At 41.7% G+C, this 19252-nt stretch overlaps 2 protein-coding genes across 8 annotated transcripts in view; one reads left to right on the top strand and one right to left on the bottom strand.

Moving 5' to 3' along the window:
* STK38 (serine/threonine kinase 38) overlaps window positions 1-15038 on the top strand; it is a 40820-nt gene extending 25782 nt beyond the window's left edge. For all 3 annotated transcript variants that reach the window (XM_031434824.2, XM_010994476.3, XM_064476441.1), the window contains exons 8-14: window positions 427-529; window positions 1371-1432; window positions 7204-7321; window positions 8378-8501; window positions 8695-8790; window positions 9682-9776; window positions 10245-15038. In XM_031434824.2, the coding sequence (XP_031290684.1) occupies window positions 427-529; window positions 1371-1432; window positions 7204-7321; window positions 8378-8501; window positions 8695-8790; window positions 9682-9776; window positions 10245-10375 (729 nt within the window). In that variant the 3' untranslated portion in view covers window positions 10376-15038. The remainder of the gene's footprint in view (window positions 1-426; window positions 530-1370; window positions 1433-7203; window positions 7322-8377; window positions 8502-8694; window positions 8791-9681; window positions 9777-10244) is intronic.
* Window positions 14730-19252, bottom strand: part of KCTD20 (potassium channel tetramerization domain containing 20) — a 91126-nt gene continuing 86603 nt past the window's right edge. For 4 of the 5 annotated variants that reach the window (XM_010994481.3, XM_064476443.1, XM_010994479.3 and 1 more), the window contains one exon: window positions 14730-18386. In XM_010994481.3, coding sequence (XP_010992783.1) covers window positions 18094-18386 — 293 coding nt within the window. In that variant the 3' untranslated portion in view covers window positions 14730-18093. The remainder of the gene's footprint in view (window positions 18387-19252) is intronic. The other variant, XR_010376878.1, reaches the window with a different exon arrangement.

Genomic DNA, 19252 nt, shown 5'->3' with positions numbered 1-19252 from the left:
CAGGCAGACGAGGAGGTACTAAATCATTTGAATATTATGTAGACATTAAAAATGATGATTTTGAAGAAACAGAATATTTGATTTAGTTTAAGAAGTAAAATTAGGTGCTATGGATATTGTATGCCAGCTATATTTCAGTGAAAAAAAGGGAAAAAAATTAGATGCTATGGAGGATTCAACTAGTTTAAAAGTTTATATTTGGACAAAAACAAAGATAATATGCAAAAATGAAAATACTTCTATTTGTATAATAGGGTTTGGGGTGATCTTTAAAAAATTTATTTGCTATTCTGTTTTTCCCTGTAACAAAAGAAAAAGCAGTGGAGCTGTACTGGGTACTGCAAGGAGCTGGAGAAGATCATGTTTTGTTTGTTCCACATCCATGAACGTTCATCCATCCATTACCTTGTTTCTTCTTCCCCACAGGGCCACGTGAAACTTTCTGACTTTGGCCTTTGCACAGGACTGAAGAAAGCACATAGGACAGAATTTTATAGGAATCTGAGCCACAGCCTCCCCAGTGATTTCAGTAAGTGTTAACAGAGATTTAGCCTTTTTTTAATCCCTTAACTGGGCCTCAAAGAGCTATTCCTCTGGTAACCAAAATATGCACGATGGATTGGGAGATTCTCACAGTTTGAGTCTTTAGAGAATAGAAATACTCCATTCCCAGGTTTGCCTGTGATTTGTACTGTGTGGTGAGGCCATATGAGGGCTACCGGATGTGTTAAGGCTGATGTCCAAAAGAGCTTGCTTTGGAGCTCTGCTGAGAAGGTCACAGGGCATGAGAAGAAAGTCCTGGGAACAACTCCAGGTTTGATTTATCCCCGGTGCTTCTTTCTGTCATAGCACAAGGAAGTTTGTGAGTTACTTTCACTCCAACACTACCAAACCATTGAAACTATGTAGTAAAATTCCAATTCTTCCTTAGAAGCTTATACCAAATAGTGTATTATATATTCAGAAGTCTCTGATTATGTAAGAGTTACTACTCTTGGAAATGATAGTAACTTGGGGAAGTTGTGAATGTTTTAGATCCACTTTGGGACCTTTGCTTCTGATGAGACTGAATTCCCTGTGATTCTGATTAAATTCCCCATAATTCTGTTTTAAGGCCTGTCCGTGTCCTCTGGCCACATAATCCACAGGGAAGTGCTGCTTCCAGCTCTCATTGTATAGATTCTTTGAGTTAATGCTTCGGAGCCTCTGATTTGGGCTTGTGGACCTGCTGGGAAGTGTGCCATCCAGAGTTACTGATGTTGGGCAGAAAAGCAAGACTTGAGGGTCTCATGTGGCTTGAACCAGAGCCTAGAAAAGTAGTAAACATTCCTATCTGGACTTTGATTAGAACTTGTTTTCTCTACTTTTAGCTTTTCAGAATATGAATTCCAAAAGGAAAGCAGAAACCTGGAAAAGAAATAGACGTCAACTAGTAAGTAATATTTGTGGCTTCTTAAATGCTGCAAACCAAGTATGAGTAAGTTTAAAAATATGCGTGTAACTTTGCATTTGATAAATGCATGTTGTCTATTGCTTGATATAAATGACCTTAACAGAGCACTGTCATTGTGCTGGTAGCACCAGAGTAATCTCTTGAAGGAGGGCAGATAATGTGAGGTTGTTTTTGTTGTGACATTCTCAGTGGATGACGTCACTCAGGCCTTTTACAGGTGACAACCCTTTTCCTTCCTGTTCTGCCTTTTCCCAATTTTCATGGTAAATGGTGGTAAATGGGTTATAGTTAAGCTGGAGTCCTCTTAAAATGAAACTAAGTACAAATACCTACCCAGCACTTTGAGGCAGTGGTTCTCAAACTTATAAAAGTTTGATTCACTTAGTCAAGACTCCTTAATTCACCTGCCCCACCCTTTCCTATTTATGGTGGAAAAAAGAACTTGGTGATTAAAAACTGGAGAGAAATTTAAGGGACATGCTTACTTTACTAAAATTTGTGTATATACACATAAAATTATGCCTCACAACTTAAAAATAACGTTATTGTATTTTCCTTGATAGTATGTTGGAATTTATTTAAATAGTACAGATTCACCAGTGAAATACTGCTGCCCAGGCAGACTTCTGTTCTGGAAGGCACATGGCCTGGTGTCTAGTTATTGGAAAATTTCTGACCAGAGATAATAGAAATGTGTATCATCGTATGCTCAGACTTTGCTAGAAACCTATAGCAAATGGAAAGTGGTAATGGTAAATGAACAGTTGGTCTTTAGAAAGCAAGAAGAGCAGCGAGGGATGGAAACCTGACTGACTCAGAATGATGATCATGTGTATTATGTAGAAATGGTGGCACTTCTGCTTGTCGGTGTATATGTTTGTAACTTGGCAGATTTGCCAAGTATTGTTTTGGCCAGAGTTCTTAGTAAAATACTGAATTAGAGTTCTCTGTGATATCTTTAATAGCTCACTAAGTAGATTGCTGGTAAATAACTGTTAGTCATACGGGAAAATGGAAGCCTGTAGAATTAAGAAAGAATCAAAGGAAAGGCTTGCATTTTTAAAATTTATTTGAGGCCCATCAGTGGGCCTCAAGACCACGCTTTGAATATTACGATTTTTATGTTAAACCTGGGCACTGGGAGAGGCAGTAACTTAAACCACACACTTTTGGAGATGTAGTAACTGAAATTAATCTTTGATGTCTTTTTCTAACGTTAACTTAGGGATACTTAGGTTTGGTATAGCTAGTCACGTCATAGTCGTCTTAGGAACTGTGATACTCTTTAAATGTCTAAATTTTGTATATGGTTGAAACACTTTACATAGCTTGTTGTATTCCTGACATAGGGAATGTCAGGAATGACTTTGGTCGGATGCTTCTATTATGTCTCTCCATAGGGCAGTAGATCTTAACCTTGGCTGCACACCAGAATCACCTAGGGAACCTCAGGACACACTGATGTCTGGGTCCCAATCCCAGAGATTCTGGTGCAGTTGGTCTGGGGTATATAGTCTGGGTATCTGATTTTTAAAAGGATGCTGGGTGATTCTACTGTGCAGTGAAAGTTGAGACCCTCTACTGAAGGGACTGTTTCTTAAACAATAGCTCCTGCATTATTGGGAAACTGATATTTATCTGTGTTTTGGAAGGTAACAAAAGGTAAGGACATTTCTGTGATTTAAAAAAAAATTTTTTTTAAAGCAAGCCAGGATTTAACCTTTGACCATTTTTATTTTAGGGGTAATTAAGTTTACATACTTTAAATTATTCTTACACTCTGAGAAGCTTTATGCTTTTTGACACACACCACAGGGTCATGTCAGACTTACTAGGAACCACTTACAAGTCTGTGAGGGAGATTTCACAGTTTCCATATTTGGAGTTAAATGTCCTTTAATATTTAAAATGTTATTTTAAGTCTGAATAAAACTTAGGTTCTAATGCTGTGATTAAGCTTCTTGCCTTTTTATTCTGTCTACAGTAGAGATGGAAAAGTATTAAGGTCACTCATAATACCTCTTTTGATAACTTGAAGAAAATAAAGCTACCTTTCAGTCTTCAAAAGGGCAGTTAACTGTGCTTTTGACCTTTCGTAAGTAATCCCACTGAGCTAGTACCTCCTGCCTCCTAGAGGCAGGAGGACAGACTGGGAGGTACACAGCTTGAATGGAAGGTTAGTGTTAGTTAATGCTTGATATAAGTTTACTGCTCTAGGTTAAGCTTAACATATGTAATCCTTCACCCAGCCTATTACTTTTCAGTCCACTGAGAATCACTAAAAAATGTGGAGGCTTTAGCTTCATCTTTGGCTGCTTAGATCCTTTTCTAATATTTTAAGTACCAGCGTGGTCCTGGGTAACCTTAGGCCACACTAACTGATTCGGAAATAAATATGAGTCATTTTTAAGTTATTAAACCAGAGTTAAAAGTTGAAGTACCTACATCTAGGCATCCAATCTTCGCCAATTCTTTTTTTCTTTTTTTTAGTGTAGAGTTTATAGAAGTGGTTAAGTAGGAGATTATATTGCTTTATTTCCCCTAAAATCCTAAAAGAAATCATAAGTTGGAACACATCATATGTTTGAAATATTAACAATCCACAAAGCTCTTTACAGCATAGCTCTGATCGACACTATGAATACCCAAACAACAAAAGGAAAAAGAAGGGTCTAGATTTGAGGTATTAAGGGCTTAAAGTTGGAGGACACCCTAGTATGGAAAACTTGTAGACAAAGGTTTGAGAAGGGGGCAGTCCCTGGATTACCTTTGTGTACCTTGTACTAAAGTGAGAGTGAGCTCCCAAGGAGGGACTCCAGCTCCCTGGTGAGAACATCACCTTATGTGACAGGTTTACACCTGCTGTATACTGTATTCTGTAACTCCAAGATTTTTTTTTACACCTTAGTATCGTGAAGGAATTCTTTTTTGTGGCATTAGGTCTCTGGTTTTATAATAGAAATCTTTGAACAAAGAAGGTTTACTCAAAAGCTTTGCTGGAATATATTTCATCTAAATTGAAAGGTTTCTGTAGTTTCTTAACTTTTATAATTAGAATAAAAATTTCTGCTTCTTGGGGAGGGTCCAATCCATGTTTCAGACTTAAAACTTAAAAAAAAAAACAACCTGGCTATTTAATATGTATATTTAAAAGAAAACAATGTATAATTATCTATGTGGAAAAAATGGATTCCTACCTTACAATATACATAAAAATAAACTGCAGATGGAAAATAAAACTTAAAAAATTTTAGAAGAAAATACAGGGCAATATCTTTATGACCTCAGGGTAAGGAAGGGTTTCTTAAATAACATACAAGAAGTACAAATCATAAAGGAAAACTTGGTGATTTTACTACTTTAAAGAAAAAAAACCCCTGTATATTGAAAGACATAAGCAAATGAAAAGACAATCTACATGGTCCAGTCCAGCTACTTTGGAATTATCTTACAGTTGAAGTGTATTCTCTCCAACCCAGCAGTTCTAGCCCTATTCAGATACCCTGGAGAAACTCTTGCACCTCTGAACCAGGACACATGTATAAGGATGTTTATGCATTTTCCTAATGGCAAAAAACTAGAAATAACCCAGTGTCCATCGAAATACAGAGTATTTTAGAGCAGTGAAAATAATTGAACTTAAAGCTACATATGACATCATGGATCAGTTTTAGAAACAAAACATTGAGAAGAGAAATCAAATAGAAGACTGCTTGTAGAATGATACCATTTTTTACAAAGCTTGGAAACAAAACTAAGATCTCAGTTTGAGAGACACAATATGACAAGATTAAATTCCTTTTTAAAAGCAGAGGAATAATAAACATAAAACTCAGCACAGAGGTTAGGAGGAGAGGCAGGAGGATGGACTGAGAGGTATACAGCTTGAATGGTATCAGTGATACATATTTTGGTTCATTTGGACTCAGGAGTATTCATTTTATTATGCTTCATAATTTGGTAATTATACACTTTGGTGTATATAACAAATATTACATCATTTAAAAAATCAAAAAAATGATAAGCCTCAGACTTGGAGAAGATACTTGGCAGTACGTACAATTATAAAGGATTAATGTCCTGAATCAGGATTAAGGCCGTGGATTTATAAAGAATTCCTATGAATCAAAAGAAAAAACATAGTACAACTTACAAAAACAAACAAATGGGCAAAGAATCTGAACAGTAATTCACACACAAAAGATTTGAATGGCAAATTAGCATATGAACATGCAGTCAACCTTGCTAGAAATAAGGGAAATGCAAATTAAAATAGAGAGATCCCATTTCATATTCATCTGATTGGTAAAAATATAAGATTCTGACAAACAAAGCCAAGTGTTGGTGAATGTAGAGCACCAGGGAGCTCATCCCCACTCGGCGTGTTTAAAACGTGTAACCACCTTGGAGGACACCTGGAAGATGTCTGATTAAGTTGAAGATGCTCGTAATGCAAGATCCAGTGATATTACTTGTAGTAGATCCTTTAGAGAAGTTCTCACACCAGTGCCTAGGAGGTGTTACAAGAATGTTTATTCGGTTTGTCGTTTGTTTTGGTGAAACGCTGGCAGCAACACACATGTACATTTACAGGAGAATGGATAAGAAACATTGTGACATTTTTATAATGGGATAGTGTACAGCAGTGAAATGGGCGAACTAAAGCTACATGAATAAATCTCGAAATCATAACAGAGTAAAAAAAGCAAGCTGTAGCATTGTAGAATAACGCAGTAAGGTATGAGACTCTTTATTAAAAGCTGAAATATACAAAAAGTAATAAGTCATCTACGTGAATATCCATTGAAGCTCAGCACAGCAGCTTCGAGGTAGTTATGACTTCAGAGGTGGGTAGGGATTCTGGCTTTCATTGATTTTGTAGTTTCGTATCTTAAAAAGACAAATGATCTGAGACAAAGGTGGCAGATTATTAACCCCTGTTTAGTATGAGTAATGGATAAAAGGGTGTTGTATTATCTGTGCTTTTTCTTCCTGTATGTTTGTAGTATTTCATAATATTTTAAAAACACAACACAGGTGTAGTTTTTAATTTTAGAAGTTATGTACAATGGAAAGCATTTATATTGGAGCCTTCCATGTGGTAAGCCCTCAAATGCTGAGCACAGGAAGGCTCTGGCCTTCCCCTAGTACTGCAGTCCTGGTGTACGGGAGTGGATTACTTGAATTTAGAAAAACACTCCTTAGCTAAGAACTATTTACATACATTTTTCAGTTTGGTAAGTAAGCATTTATAAACCTTTGACCTGTAGGTTATAACTTCAGTTTTGGATAATAAAGCTTCCCTTAATGATTTTCCAAACGAAAAATATATATACTGCAAAGAAGGATGCTTTGGAGCAAGATGTTTAATTTCCAAATTGGGCTTTTCCACTTGTTCTGAGGCCTTGGGCAAAGCAGTTTTGGGCATGAGTGTTATCTGCAGTTGGGATGATAAGGTCAGTCTTCTTTGCTAAGCTTTGTCATAGGCTCATAAACGTATAAAGGAACAGAGCATGACACGTCCTGGGTGCTCAGTCAGTTACGGGACTAGCTGCTCTGACAGAACCTGTGCCCTAGTGAACTGACATGGCTGTGTTCATTTGGGAAGTGCTCGGGCAAATCGGGCTTGCCATTCAGCTGCCGGGCTGTCCTGCTTATTTCGCTGGTGGTGCTCGTAGCTTTTGGTCTCCAGAACAACTCTGGGCACCTTCCTGCCTGCTGGGCCTCCTGACGTGTGGTGCGTGTTTCAGGCCTTCTCCACGGTAGGCACTCCTGACTACATTGCTCCCGAGGTGTTCATGCAGACCGGGTACAACAAGCTCTGTGACTGGTGGTCGCTCGGCGTGATCATGTATGAGATGCTCATCGGTAAGTTGCACGCTTTCAGGACTTGTTCTGTGCAGCCAGGGGAGTCCTCTGTTGACAGCAGACTCTGTTTCAGTTGGGATGAGCTAAGCTCTTGTACCCCTTGTCTTTTAAAGTGAAGTTTCCTAGGTAGAAAGCTCTGGGCCTTAAAATGGACCCCACAGCTTTCTGGCTCACTGGCGCCCTGTGGTTGCTTGCTGATTGTTTATTGGGTTTTTTTCTACGTATTCATCCTCTCCATCTCACAGCTCTTTTGTTCACTGGCATTTATTAAACATCCATTGTATAGAGAGCCTTAACGGGGCTGTGTCACACACACTCTTGACTTACTTGCTGTCCCCTTTCTCAAAGCCTTCAAAGCGTGGGGCCCTCTAACTTCTCTCCCTCTTATTTGGATGGTGTATCTGTATTTGGGGGGCACATCTATAGGGGTGGCCATATGCCCAAGAGCACTGGAGTTTAAGTCTATCCATGGTGATGCTGAGCGGGCCTGTGTGGATGACGGGTGTGGCATCTGTCTGGCTGTGTTGTCTCGGGAACGTTGGAGGGAGGCCTGTGGAGGCAGATGTGACCTGTGTGCAGGGCAGGCGGAGTAATAGGGTATGTGACTATTTATCCTCTCGCCTGTAGTTCTCAAGGGGAGGCGTGGTGGTCACTTTAAAACCTATGCTTTTTGTTGTCCAGCTTGTTTGGTACATTATCCGTATAAGGATATTCCTAGAATGAAGTTGTTTCTTAATGATTCACCCTTGTATTCTTCTTTGGGCACAGTGGTTCCCGCATCTGCAGCTCTGCTACGTCCCCTTCCTCTCCCAGCTCCGGCTGTTGGCTGGCTCCCTGGTGGTACCGGAAGTACAGCTTCACTTTGGGTTTAGGAGTTTGGGGGAAATGGAAAATTGGTTTGGATGTTTTGAGATGAATGGAAATCCTATCCATGTCATGGAGGGAAGGACATATAGGATCACTAAAATAAACAGAATCATATAAGGAGAATAATCTCAGTCAGATTCAAAGCTCTGGGATATAAAAGCTTCCAAGTCCCTTCCTTTTTTATTTCAGGCTACCCACCTTTCTGTTCTGAGACCCCGCAAGAGACATATAAGAAGGTGATGAACTGGAAAGAAACTCTGACTTTTCCTCCAGAAGTTCCTATTTCTGAGAAAGCCAAGGATCTAATTTTGAGGTATCGGCGAACATTTCCCCTGCCTGCTTCCACCCAGGCTTTTTCACATGAGTGATTTCATTAAATTTTTTTCCCATCATTTCTTGGATCTGCACCCTGCTTCTTCCATTTTTCTTTTTAAAAAGGGGGAAGTTGTTCCTTTTCTTCTTTCAAAGAGACTACCCGGGTATGCTGAAAGGCCTCTCTTTTCCAGATTCTGCTGTGAATGGGAACACAGAATTGGAGCCCCTGGAGTTGAGGAAATCAAATGTAATTCTTTTTTTGAAGGTGTTGACTGGGAACATATCAGGTATATCCATATAAAAGCTTTCAGGATAATTTCAGAAAGTCTGTAGTTTGCCTAGGACTAATTTAGTAGGACTATTACTGGCAAGCCAAGTAAGGGAACAGAGCTTCTTAGAAAGTCAGGGTCTTTTCCCGATTTTCATTCATGGTGAGGATCAGGACGTATGTTGAAGCCAGCAGTTATTTCCACAGTGAAGGGACCATCTAACAAGTGTGTTGGAGTTGCTTTTACCGAGGACATACCACCTTCTCTAGTGTTGGGGCCACCAGAAGGACTGTCCCTTCCCTTATGGTAGAGGCTGTCACTGAGGGGTAGAGAAGGAAGAAGGGTGGGGTGGGGAGGGGAGCAGAGAGAATGAGATTGTGATGGCAAGGGTGGTAGTGGTACCGCCTGCCCTCTCCCAGACTTCCTTACTCAGCATCCGTTGGTTGCTAAACAGAAGATGAAGTTGTCATCTATTTCATAATTATGTTCTGATCTGTGTGTTTGTGATTTTTATTTTTGCCTCTCTCGTGTCCATTTTTAGCCACTCTGCTCTTGGCACTTTTGGTAGAGGAAGGGCAGAGCCCTACACGAGGGGACACAGGTTGCTTCCCTTTTCAGCAGACAGGGGAGGCTGTCAGGGGGAGTGCGCTATCTTTGCGTTTTAACTTCTGATTATTCTTGTCGTCCTAACTGTGAATAATTGTTAGGTAATTTTTCATCGTAATTTTGTTTGGATGTAGTCAGCTAGTGTGGTCGGTCAGTAGTCACAAGCTTTTCAGAGAAAATAAATGCTGCCTGCCCACAGGCAGTCTCCCCATGTAGACCAGGGGTCTTTTTGGAGAGACTTGATTCGTCGTGATCCATATGATTATTAACCCTAGTAATTTCTGGCATGTCTGTCCTTGGCAGAGAGAGACCTGCAGCAATATCTATTGAAATCAAAAGCATTGACGATACCTCAAACTTCGATGAGTTTCCAGAATCTGATATTCTTAAACCAACAGGTAATACTGCCACCACCTCTTGCTGCCATATAAGTGCATTATGACTTCCAAATTGTGGGGTGATGTTTACAAAGCAGGGTAGAGAACACGGAGGGTTCTTCAGGCTCTTTTAAGTATCTTTCCAGTGTTAACCCTGGGCAGCAGTGAGACCTTGTCAAAATGGAAAGTGAATACAAACTCTCATGTGTAGACTGCTCAACTGGGTGGGTAAATCCCAAACATTTGCTCTTTTGTTATTTATTAAATTAAAGCTTAGGTAACCTGAAATGGGAAAATAAAACTTTTTAAATATTGTGGAAAATATGAGGTTCAAAGAACATAGGACATCAAATGTAGACAATTCAGTGTGAAAAATAACTTTTCCCAAATAGAAGCTGTAGTATGTTCTTCAGGATGTCAGGTCTTCAGTTCTGAGCAGAACATCAGGGCAGGGCAGTGAATCAATTCTCACATCTATTTCTTTCCCAGTGGCAACAAGTAATCACCCTGAGAGCGACTACAAGAACAAAGACTGGGTCTTCATCAATTACACGTACAAGCGCTTTGAGGGCCTGACTGCGAGGGGGGCAATACCTTCCTACATGAAAGCAGCAAAATAGTTTCCTTGAAATGGAATTCTAAGTAGAGCAGACTTCCTTGTACAGCATCACGGTTTTTCTTCTCACATGCTCTTTTGAAAGAGCTTCCAAGAAGCTTATGGAACCCACCACTGTGTCATGGTAAACTCTCCTGAAGTGCGATAGTAAGTGGGTTCCCTTTCATAGCGTGTCTGCTGACCTGCAGAGGGGACACAACTCTCTGCTACATCGACCACAAACAGCTGTTCTGCTTCCTTAGAAGCATCATGAGCCAATTTGATTTAAAAAAAAACAAAAAAAAACTTGAGTTTTCCTAAGTTCATCAGAACAAAGGGGGAAGAAACAGCCATCATCCAACATGACTTAGATTGTAACATATACTTATCGAACATCAGCCAACTCCTGTGATTTGCGTGACATGCTTTCTGCCAAGCCCACCAAGTATTTTTTTGTTTTTCTTTAAAGTTTCAGTTCTTTGAAGCTGTAAAGTTCCAGAGTACTAAGGAAAAAAAGCAATAACTCTTCAGCAGCCAGCCTCCTGGCTGAAGGAAGTGACCCACCCTCCCAGTGGGTGGTGATGGTAGTTTCTCCGCAGACCTCGGCCTCGGGCAAGTGGCTTTGTATAGCCTCCATTCATGGTGCACTTTATTTTTGGTACTAGGATAAAGACCCTCAGTCCATTTTGACTATCTCCTCCAGCTCATCTGAAATACTCATGCTGCTTTTCTGAATGTTCATGGGAACGGATACCAGGTTGAGCCATTGTTGCTCTTAGAAGGTCCCCAAAGCCACTGGGCCTTGCCAAGGCGTTGTGGACCTCGTGGAAAACCCCACTTAATCCCACTGATGGATGTTGCTGTGGACCAGCAACACCCACAAGTGCTGCCAACAGGAACTTTGTTCTTGGGAAGAGCCCAGGCAGAAGCAGGAGGCCTGGGACCCTCTTGGCTAAGGTGCTGCTCCTGCTCTGTCTCCAGAACCTCCTTGGAAGTGGTTGAAGGAACTGGCCCAGTACAAAGTGCAGAGCCAGCCTTCACATCCTTGGAAAAGTTCACGCCTCAATCTTTGGTGCAACTGTATTTGTATTCGCTTGGTGTTTCTCCTTTCCCAACTTTGACCATTTTGCCTTGGAATCATGATTACAAATTTTTCCTTTGCAGATGCCTTCCCTAGGGGATAGTCCTCTCCACCCTGAAGGGTTACCTGCAGGCTTGGGCTGACCAGGCCTCTCTATTGGAGTGTTCTCCTAAGAGAGAACCTCTGAGTTTCAACACAAAGTGCCTTTTCTTTCACAGCTGCCACCGCCTTTAGAGGACTTTTGCTGCACCAGAAAACTGTGGAGGCTCCGTATTAATGCATTATTACTTTTAAATTTTTCGATAATTCTTACAGCATCATGTGCACTTGTGTAGTGACTTTGCCTGTTGCAGTGTCATGGCCATGCTACAACTGGGAGACTGTTTTATTCCAGTCTTGAGGTTGTTACTATCAGCTAAGAAAGGAAAGTATGTCCCAGCTTGCCATTCAGAAAAGAGAAATGGAATATCAAATTTACAGTAGTGAGTGAGACTACTTTGGGTTTTAAAGTCTTAGAGGAAAAAAAAAAAGTATTAGGGAAATATTAACTCTGGATGAGGGTAATGTTTGCCCCTTAATCTTTCATTCATGGTTTGTTAGTGAAAAGGAAGTCATGTATTTCTTTGCATTACCAAATAGTTGGGGTCTTAACCTCCATGTGTTTTGCAAGAATGTGTGGTAAGCATGGGTAAAGAGAAGTAACAGGAGGGTGGCAGCCTGTGTGTTGGGGAGTGGCAGGGGATAATTTGTTTTAGGGGAAAATGCCCACTTTAACTTTTAAACTTCTGAATAAACTGTGTGAAAACAGTATAAACCTGATGTTTTAAAGGAAATGTGGCCTATAATTCAAAGAGCAAGAGTGCTGGTGGCTTTTTCTAACCCCTTTGTCTGCAGACCAGTGGAACACTGTATTTAGGCCAAGTGCTTTACTGTCTCAGGGACGATGGTACCTGCTTTTTTGCTCCCTGAGAACAAGTCTTCTGAATTGGAGTCCGTGTAGAGAGACTGCCTCTGGTTAGTGGTTCACATGGTTCAGTGTTACAGCACAGGGGGCACTCTTGTAATCAGTGCAGTAAGGCCCAGAGGAGACCTGGTGACAAAAGTGCTGTCAACTGGCAGACCTTTCTACAACTCTTTGTAGCCCAGCCCTGTTTTTTTTTCAGCCTAGGTTTGGCCAGGAATCTCTCACGCTCCCAGGATGGGATTTCTCAGCTCCCTGTGCCCACCAGAGCAGGGTTCTGTCTCTGGATGCTGTGTGCGTGAGGAGTCCCTATTGGGTCCCACTTCTTAGCCCCTTCTCTGGGTCAGGGAAAGGAACCTCAAGAGAGACAAGGAGGAACCAGGGTAGGAAGTGCAGGCCAGACAGAATGTATTCCTTCCAAGTTTCATGGGTTTCAGGAAACATGTTTGGAAGGAACTATGGGCTCAGTGTTGGTCCTATTCGTAGATAACTGTTTCCTAGTCTTAAGGGGAGGTAGAATACAACAGAACTACACTGCATACGTACTAAAAGGAAGCTGAATACTGATGTCATTCAGCCTCTGATTCAGGAGTGCATCCAAATTTTCTTCAGTACCTGTTTCTTTTTAGAATTACTTTCAAAAGTTAAAGGGTAATTCCTTTGGGATTAATATTCAGGCTCTGAATAGCAGATTGCTAATTAACACTCATCTATGTAGCATAATAGGAATCTTCTGCCACTGCCTGCTAGTCTTGAATCATTGCTTTGGAAAGCCTATCTCTCTATTCCTTCCCCTTGTGTGGCACGTTAGTATCAGTTATCCCATGTACAAAACATGCTAGTAGTTTTTATAATCATTCCTCTGGCCACTGGTGTCCTCACTGCCATATCCATTGGCTTCTCTTCAGCCCTCATGTTACATGACCACCTACTGCACTCACACTGCTGACTTAAAAAAAAAATCCACTCAAAATGCCTGTGCTCTTCAGAGCAATGCCTCTGCCTTCTTTTCATTCATGTGCTCTCCCCTGTACTGTGGCTTCAGCTGTATTTTTGTGGTGAGATTCTCAAAGTGACCAACCTTCCTAGATCCCTCCGAAGAACTCTAGATCCCACTCTTCCCTTCATAGCCTTTTTTCCTAGCTCATTCTATCCTCTGTCCAAGCCAGGAACTTCTTAATGGCTCCCAGTGGTAAGCATGCACACTTGTGGGGCATGGCCATCCAGCCTACCAGTGCCTCCATCATTCCTTGCTGAACCCGCTGCCGTGGGCTCTTAGCTGACTTTGTCCCGGGTCCTTCCCCTAGATTTTTTTTCTTTTAAATTTCAAGTCTGATCATAGCATTCTCCTGCATAAGACTCTTAAGGCTCCCAATATGATGTAAGGAGACCAAACACCTTTGAGGTATAAGAGTCCTTCTTTACTCTGGCTGCATCTCCACATCCCCCATCCTCTTTCCTGAGAACAAGCAACTATCTCACCTTTGCATCTCTGCTTACATAGTTGAGCTGGCCTGGAACACCTCCTCCCCTGCTGACAGGTCCAAAACAACTAGTATCTGTCCTTCACAAGTTGGCTCCTGTGTCAATTCTAGAATCCTCTTGTGAATTCTCACAGTAAAAGCGGGCCACTCCATAGTTTTGGTGACCTGGACTATTTATAGTTCTGTCTTTTACACATGATCATAAAAGCCCTTTGAAAGGAAGAACTGTGTCCTAGTTAGCATATGTCCCTGTGACCAGGCACTGCTGGCCATGTCTTCAGAGCATGTTCTTAACCTCTGTGCTGATAAAGGCAGGCCAGCTAGGGAGGCCCTGGCTTGCTTAGCACCCCTTGAAGTTGTCAGTATTACCAATAAGCGCGCAGGCCAAGTGACCTGAGGAGACACCTGACTAGAGGACAGCCAATCAGAGACCACTATCTCGTACCTGCTTGTCATCCCTGCCACGCTTCCTCACTTGCTTTAAACCAAAACTAGAACATAGAAGTTTGTGAGTCCTCTTACCTTTCAGATTGACATTTGGCTTTGCAGGGTCCTGTGTAGTTGGAGCTGAGAGTTCAAGGGGTCTTGAAGACAAGTTAACCAGAAACTCAAGAATGCTGACCATGAGGGCTCTGGAACCTGTGAGTTGCAAGAAATTAGCAGGATGCGAAAAGCACACACAGGCTCCAGGCGAGCCCTGCAGCTGCTGCAGGAAAAAAGACGACTTAATTTTAGTATATGTGCTGCTGAAGCGAGCACAGAAGAGACTCTTCTGGGCAGTCTGGGTGCTACTTTCAGTCCTTTTTAATATCTTGACTTCCAATTTTATTTTCTGCTAAAAAAACAACATGGACACAAATGATAATATTTTATTATAGAAAAAGCATCCCAAATATAGGATTTCGTAAACACTGGTAGGTGAACAAGTGCAACTTTAAAAGTAATACAAAGTAAAGAGGCAAAACCTATAAGCATTTTGCCTTTAAGGAAATGTAATGTTCTCCTGCAGAGGTGATCCCACCCAGGGCACGAACGTGGCTCCATCACCCATACAGGCAAGGCATCAGGTTTGCTTTCTGAAGTCATTATGCCCAGTTTAACAATTTCACGATGATGGCAAGAAGTAGCATTGAATAAATTGCTAACACCCCTTGATTCTTAACTTTATGTCGACTATTACTGGATAAAGTCTCCCCATTGTGCTCTGACAATTCAAAGCCTGTGCTGATTGCTTTTACTTACAGAACACCCGCTAGAACACTACTTGCAAATATATCCGTCCCCCCCGGGCTTACTCCACAGTATGTCTATACACCTGCATACATCAGGCACCACGCTGTTCTCTTGGAATTTAGTTCAAAATAATATTGGCTATTGCATATCATGCAGTAAGTCCAGTTACTTTCTAGCTTCCTTACCCTTTTTGCTGTCATTCTTTTAATACCTTTCCCTCCACTGTGGAGAAACTATTAAGTAGTCTCACCAGACACACTTTAACACTCTCCTTGCCTGCTCCCAACTCAATAGCAAATGTTTCCTAATCAACTATATGTGATATGGAGACACAAACTCATTTTCTAAACCTGACATTCAGGTTTATCTTGGCTTGCTGGGATAGATACCTCTGAATAAGATCAAATGGTTTTACCTAGACACTTATGAAAATGTTTCTATATAAACAGCCTGGCTTACTTATTTAGGCACTTAGAAAAAACACCAAACCTGAGTTCCACCTTTATTAGAAACACCTCTTGCCCAGCTGGCCAGTAACTGACTCTGAAGGGAATGACTACAACCCAGCTCTTGTCCCTGTGAGAACTGAGAGGTTCTGCCACCGTGGAATGTCCTGACCTTGGGAACAAAGCAGCTGTGGCTGACAGGAGCCACCAAATTACAGGGATGCTGAGCTCCAGGCTGGGAGGGTGTGGGGTGCAGAAGAAACCTCCCTCTCCACCAGAAGGAACCTGTGCACCCAGCTTCTCCCTCAGTCACCACCACCTGGTGACAGCGGCAGGTTTACCTCCACAGATTTCCAGTTCATGCAAACCCCAAGGGTTGGGGCCGAAAGCAGATCAACCCAGTTCGGGGGGGAAAACACCTTAAGTTCTTTAAAGCCTAAGGAAAATCATTAACAGAACAAAGTGTTAAATGCATGCCATCTTTTCATACCTGGCTTTTTATCTAAGCAAGGACTAATTAGAGTGTTAGCTGAGGCATGTTACATATTAAATGTTAACATATAAGCTGTATAACAAAAATTACACACTTATCATAGACTACATAAAAGTTAACTCAAGTTTCCTTTGTGACGGTGTGGAAGTCAACCGAAAATCAGCATAAAGGAAGCACCATTCAACAAGTATCTGGGCTGGTCAACTACTAGTGGGTGTGAATGTAGTAACGGTAAAGTCAAAGCTAAACCTGACCTCAAATATGAGCCAATTCATTTCACAGAAATAAAACTACCCCTCTGGCTACAAAATAATACTAACCCTAAACTGTAACGCTGGCCCTCAGTCTTACAAATGGATGCCAGTGATAATGAGAATAATTCTGTAGGTGGGGGATAGCTCAGTTTAACCCCTTACTACTACTTTTTCTGAGTAAGTAACAGAGCGTTGATGTCCCCTGTGATGCTGGCCCTGGCCCTCTGCACAGAGAATACACTTCTTAAGAACATTCTTGCTCTTCCAGCCTGGAAAGAGTAGCTATCAACAACCATCTGAATTTGCCTTTGGAGGACTGACTAGGGTAGTCAGAAAGTGGCATCAAGTAGCTCACCCTACAGCATCCTATGGAAATGAAATTAAAAAAAAAACAGTCATGTTCTTATTTTAAAGAACTTGAAGGAAACTATGTGCTGCTTTGTAATCTGTGATGAGTAAATGCTCAGAGTAGGTGACTGGAAGGCCAACCCTCTACCGTTAAATAGAAAATCTCAAGATACTTACATCTGGCTCTAGACTAAATTTAGCTCTGCTGTTAACAGCCATGGGGACATCACGGAAGGTGGTTCAGTACTGGGAGGAGTGGAGAGTGGTCTGGGCTGTCACACATCGTGCACTGTTAACACAGAGCTGACAGACAATAAAATTACTAGGCCTAAATTCCCTTCAATGACATTAGTATGGTTTTCTTACCCAGTGTGAGTGGCTGACAGGCTATTTCAAAAATTAAAATATCCCACTATCTAAAAAAACTCCATAGTATGAAAAGAATATACAACAAAAAGTCCTGCATCGGAACAAAGCCTGGGCAGGCGACTTTTCCCTACCCAGATTCATCCTCCATGCCATCCCCCACCCACCAAGCTCTTATTAATCTTTCCACTGAGAAACAGCACTGGTGAGAAAATTTTGCTCCTCTTGGAAGCTTTTAAAAGCCATTATCTAAGGTCTCCTAGTCACAGCAGTGTGCTGCCCTAGGGGAAGACGTATGCTTCGTACCAGATTCTAAACCAGGATAATCCAAGTGGCCTGAGTGGGAGTTTTTCTGTTTCAGTTGTAAATTTCATTCCAAGTGAATAAATCAGTTTGTTTAGGCTCAGAAACCTTGAAGCTAAAAAGGTTTCATAAACATTGTTAAGACATTCCTGTCAAAGAATCTGAGGTTTTGGATTGTTCACTGTAATAATGAAAAACAAAACTGAATTTAAGCTCTTAAGAATTTCCTTTCGGACATTTTGAATGAGAGCCTAGTTCTTCCCAGATGCAATCTGGGCACAGAGGCCACCAGGAATGGCATCTTCATTAACCTCTAATGGGCATCCCATCCATACCTGCTTGTAGAAGATAGAGATTGTCTCCTTTTAAGTTTGGTCCCTTTGCTGCTAAGTAATTTGCCTGGTACAAAACAAAACAAAAGCCAAGAACAGCATGTAAAGGATGGAGACTGCTTTGCTGAGTATGAGGCAACAGGAGTCTTGACTTCCTTTCCTGCTTCTGCAGTTATGCAAAGACTCAGTGAACAGCACCAGACCCAAAATTTTCAAGTTACCAGGGCCTCTGCAAAGCTGGTAGCTTAATTACCAGTGAGTGCTTTTTCGTCTCCTGCCAGAGGCACAGACTTAGTGAAAAGGACACACATTAATTACGGGAGAAAGGGAAAGGACTGGGGAGAAGCATGTCTCCTACTCAGGGTGACACAAACCATGGGGGAGGTCAGCTGTGGGCATCCCAGACAGAAAAGCTCCGCAGAGGGGTGGCCCACAGCTGGCCCTAATCCTGAAAGTCGTTAGAAGCCATCTGAGAAAGTGGGGCATTTAGCCGGTCAAGTTCATCCACTTGAGGTGGGTGGTGCATTAATATCTCTTGGTCCTCCAAGACATCTTCTCCAGCAGCTACCAGATTAGTGAGGGATTTGCTTCGAACACACTGGAAATCCACGTGACGACTCTTTCCTTCTTCCTTTTCCCACGACATCTGGATAAAAGGGCGCTGCACGTAATTGTAGATCACTTCAGACCGGCCACCAGGTCTCCTCTTAATTTTTTCTTTACAGGTAGGATAACCTGAAACAAGGAAAAAGCCATTCTCATTACTCTAGCAAATCGCTCACTCTAGCTTCCATACTCCCTCCTTCCCAAACACATCAACATCATCCCAAAACTGAAGACGGTACATGATCTACTAGGGAATTGCCCAGCCTCTGAACATGCCTTCCCAGCCCCGACCACCTAACATTCTTGCTTCCCTCCTGCTCAGGTTAGTAGGTCTTATCCCTAGAAGAGAGTAACAATCCCTTCTAATGGAAGGGGGAGAGAAGCCTCTTACTAATTTTGGAAGCGTTTATTTTACTGGCTTCAATACTATAAAATAAAAATCGGTATTGTGGTATGGCTACCAAGGTATGGCTACTCTAGTCCTCTCATTCTGTTGCTTAGAGGGCATCCTGCATGAGAAGTAGTTAAGGATAAGTGGAATGTTTAAGCCTAAAGAAAAAACAGGAATGCTGCCTAAAATATCTGGAAGGCTGTCACATGGAAACAGGAGAAATTATTCAATAGCTGCACAGGCTAGAACCACACAGAAGACAGGAGGAGGAGGCTATCTGTTAGCTCTATGGAAGAATGTCCTCATGGTAGGACAGTTTAATGGGCTGCTCCGGGAAATGGAGTGATCTCTCACTCCATCCCTGCAATTTCCAAAGAGACAAGGGAGGATACAGTAGGAAAAGATTTAATAGATGATCTCAAAAATCTCTTCCAACTTTAGTTTCCAACCTAAGTCAGACACAATGAAGGTCTGGTGGTTCTTTAGGCAGGACTGAGACAGCTAGAGCAGCAAAACGCAAGGGTCAGAGACTCATGGAAGGGAGACCAGAATGGCTTCAGCACTCTGCAAGAATCAGTCTCTGAGACCCTTCCATGGAGACCAC

The sequence above is a fragment of the Camelus dromedarius genome, chromosome 19 (genome assembly GCF_036321535.1).
Source record: "Camelus dromedarius isolate mCamDro1 chromosome 19, mCamDro1.pat, whole genome shotgun sequence".
NCBI classification, from domain to species: Eukaryota; Metazoa; Chordata; class Mammalia; order Artiodactyla; family Camelidae; genus Camelus; species Camelus dromedarius.
Note: the sequence above shows the minus strand (reverse complement) of the source record. Positions and strands in the feature narration are given on the sequence as shown.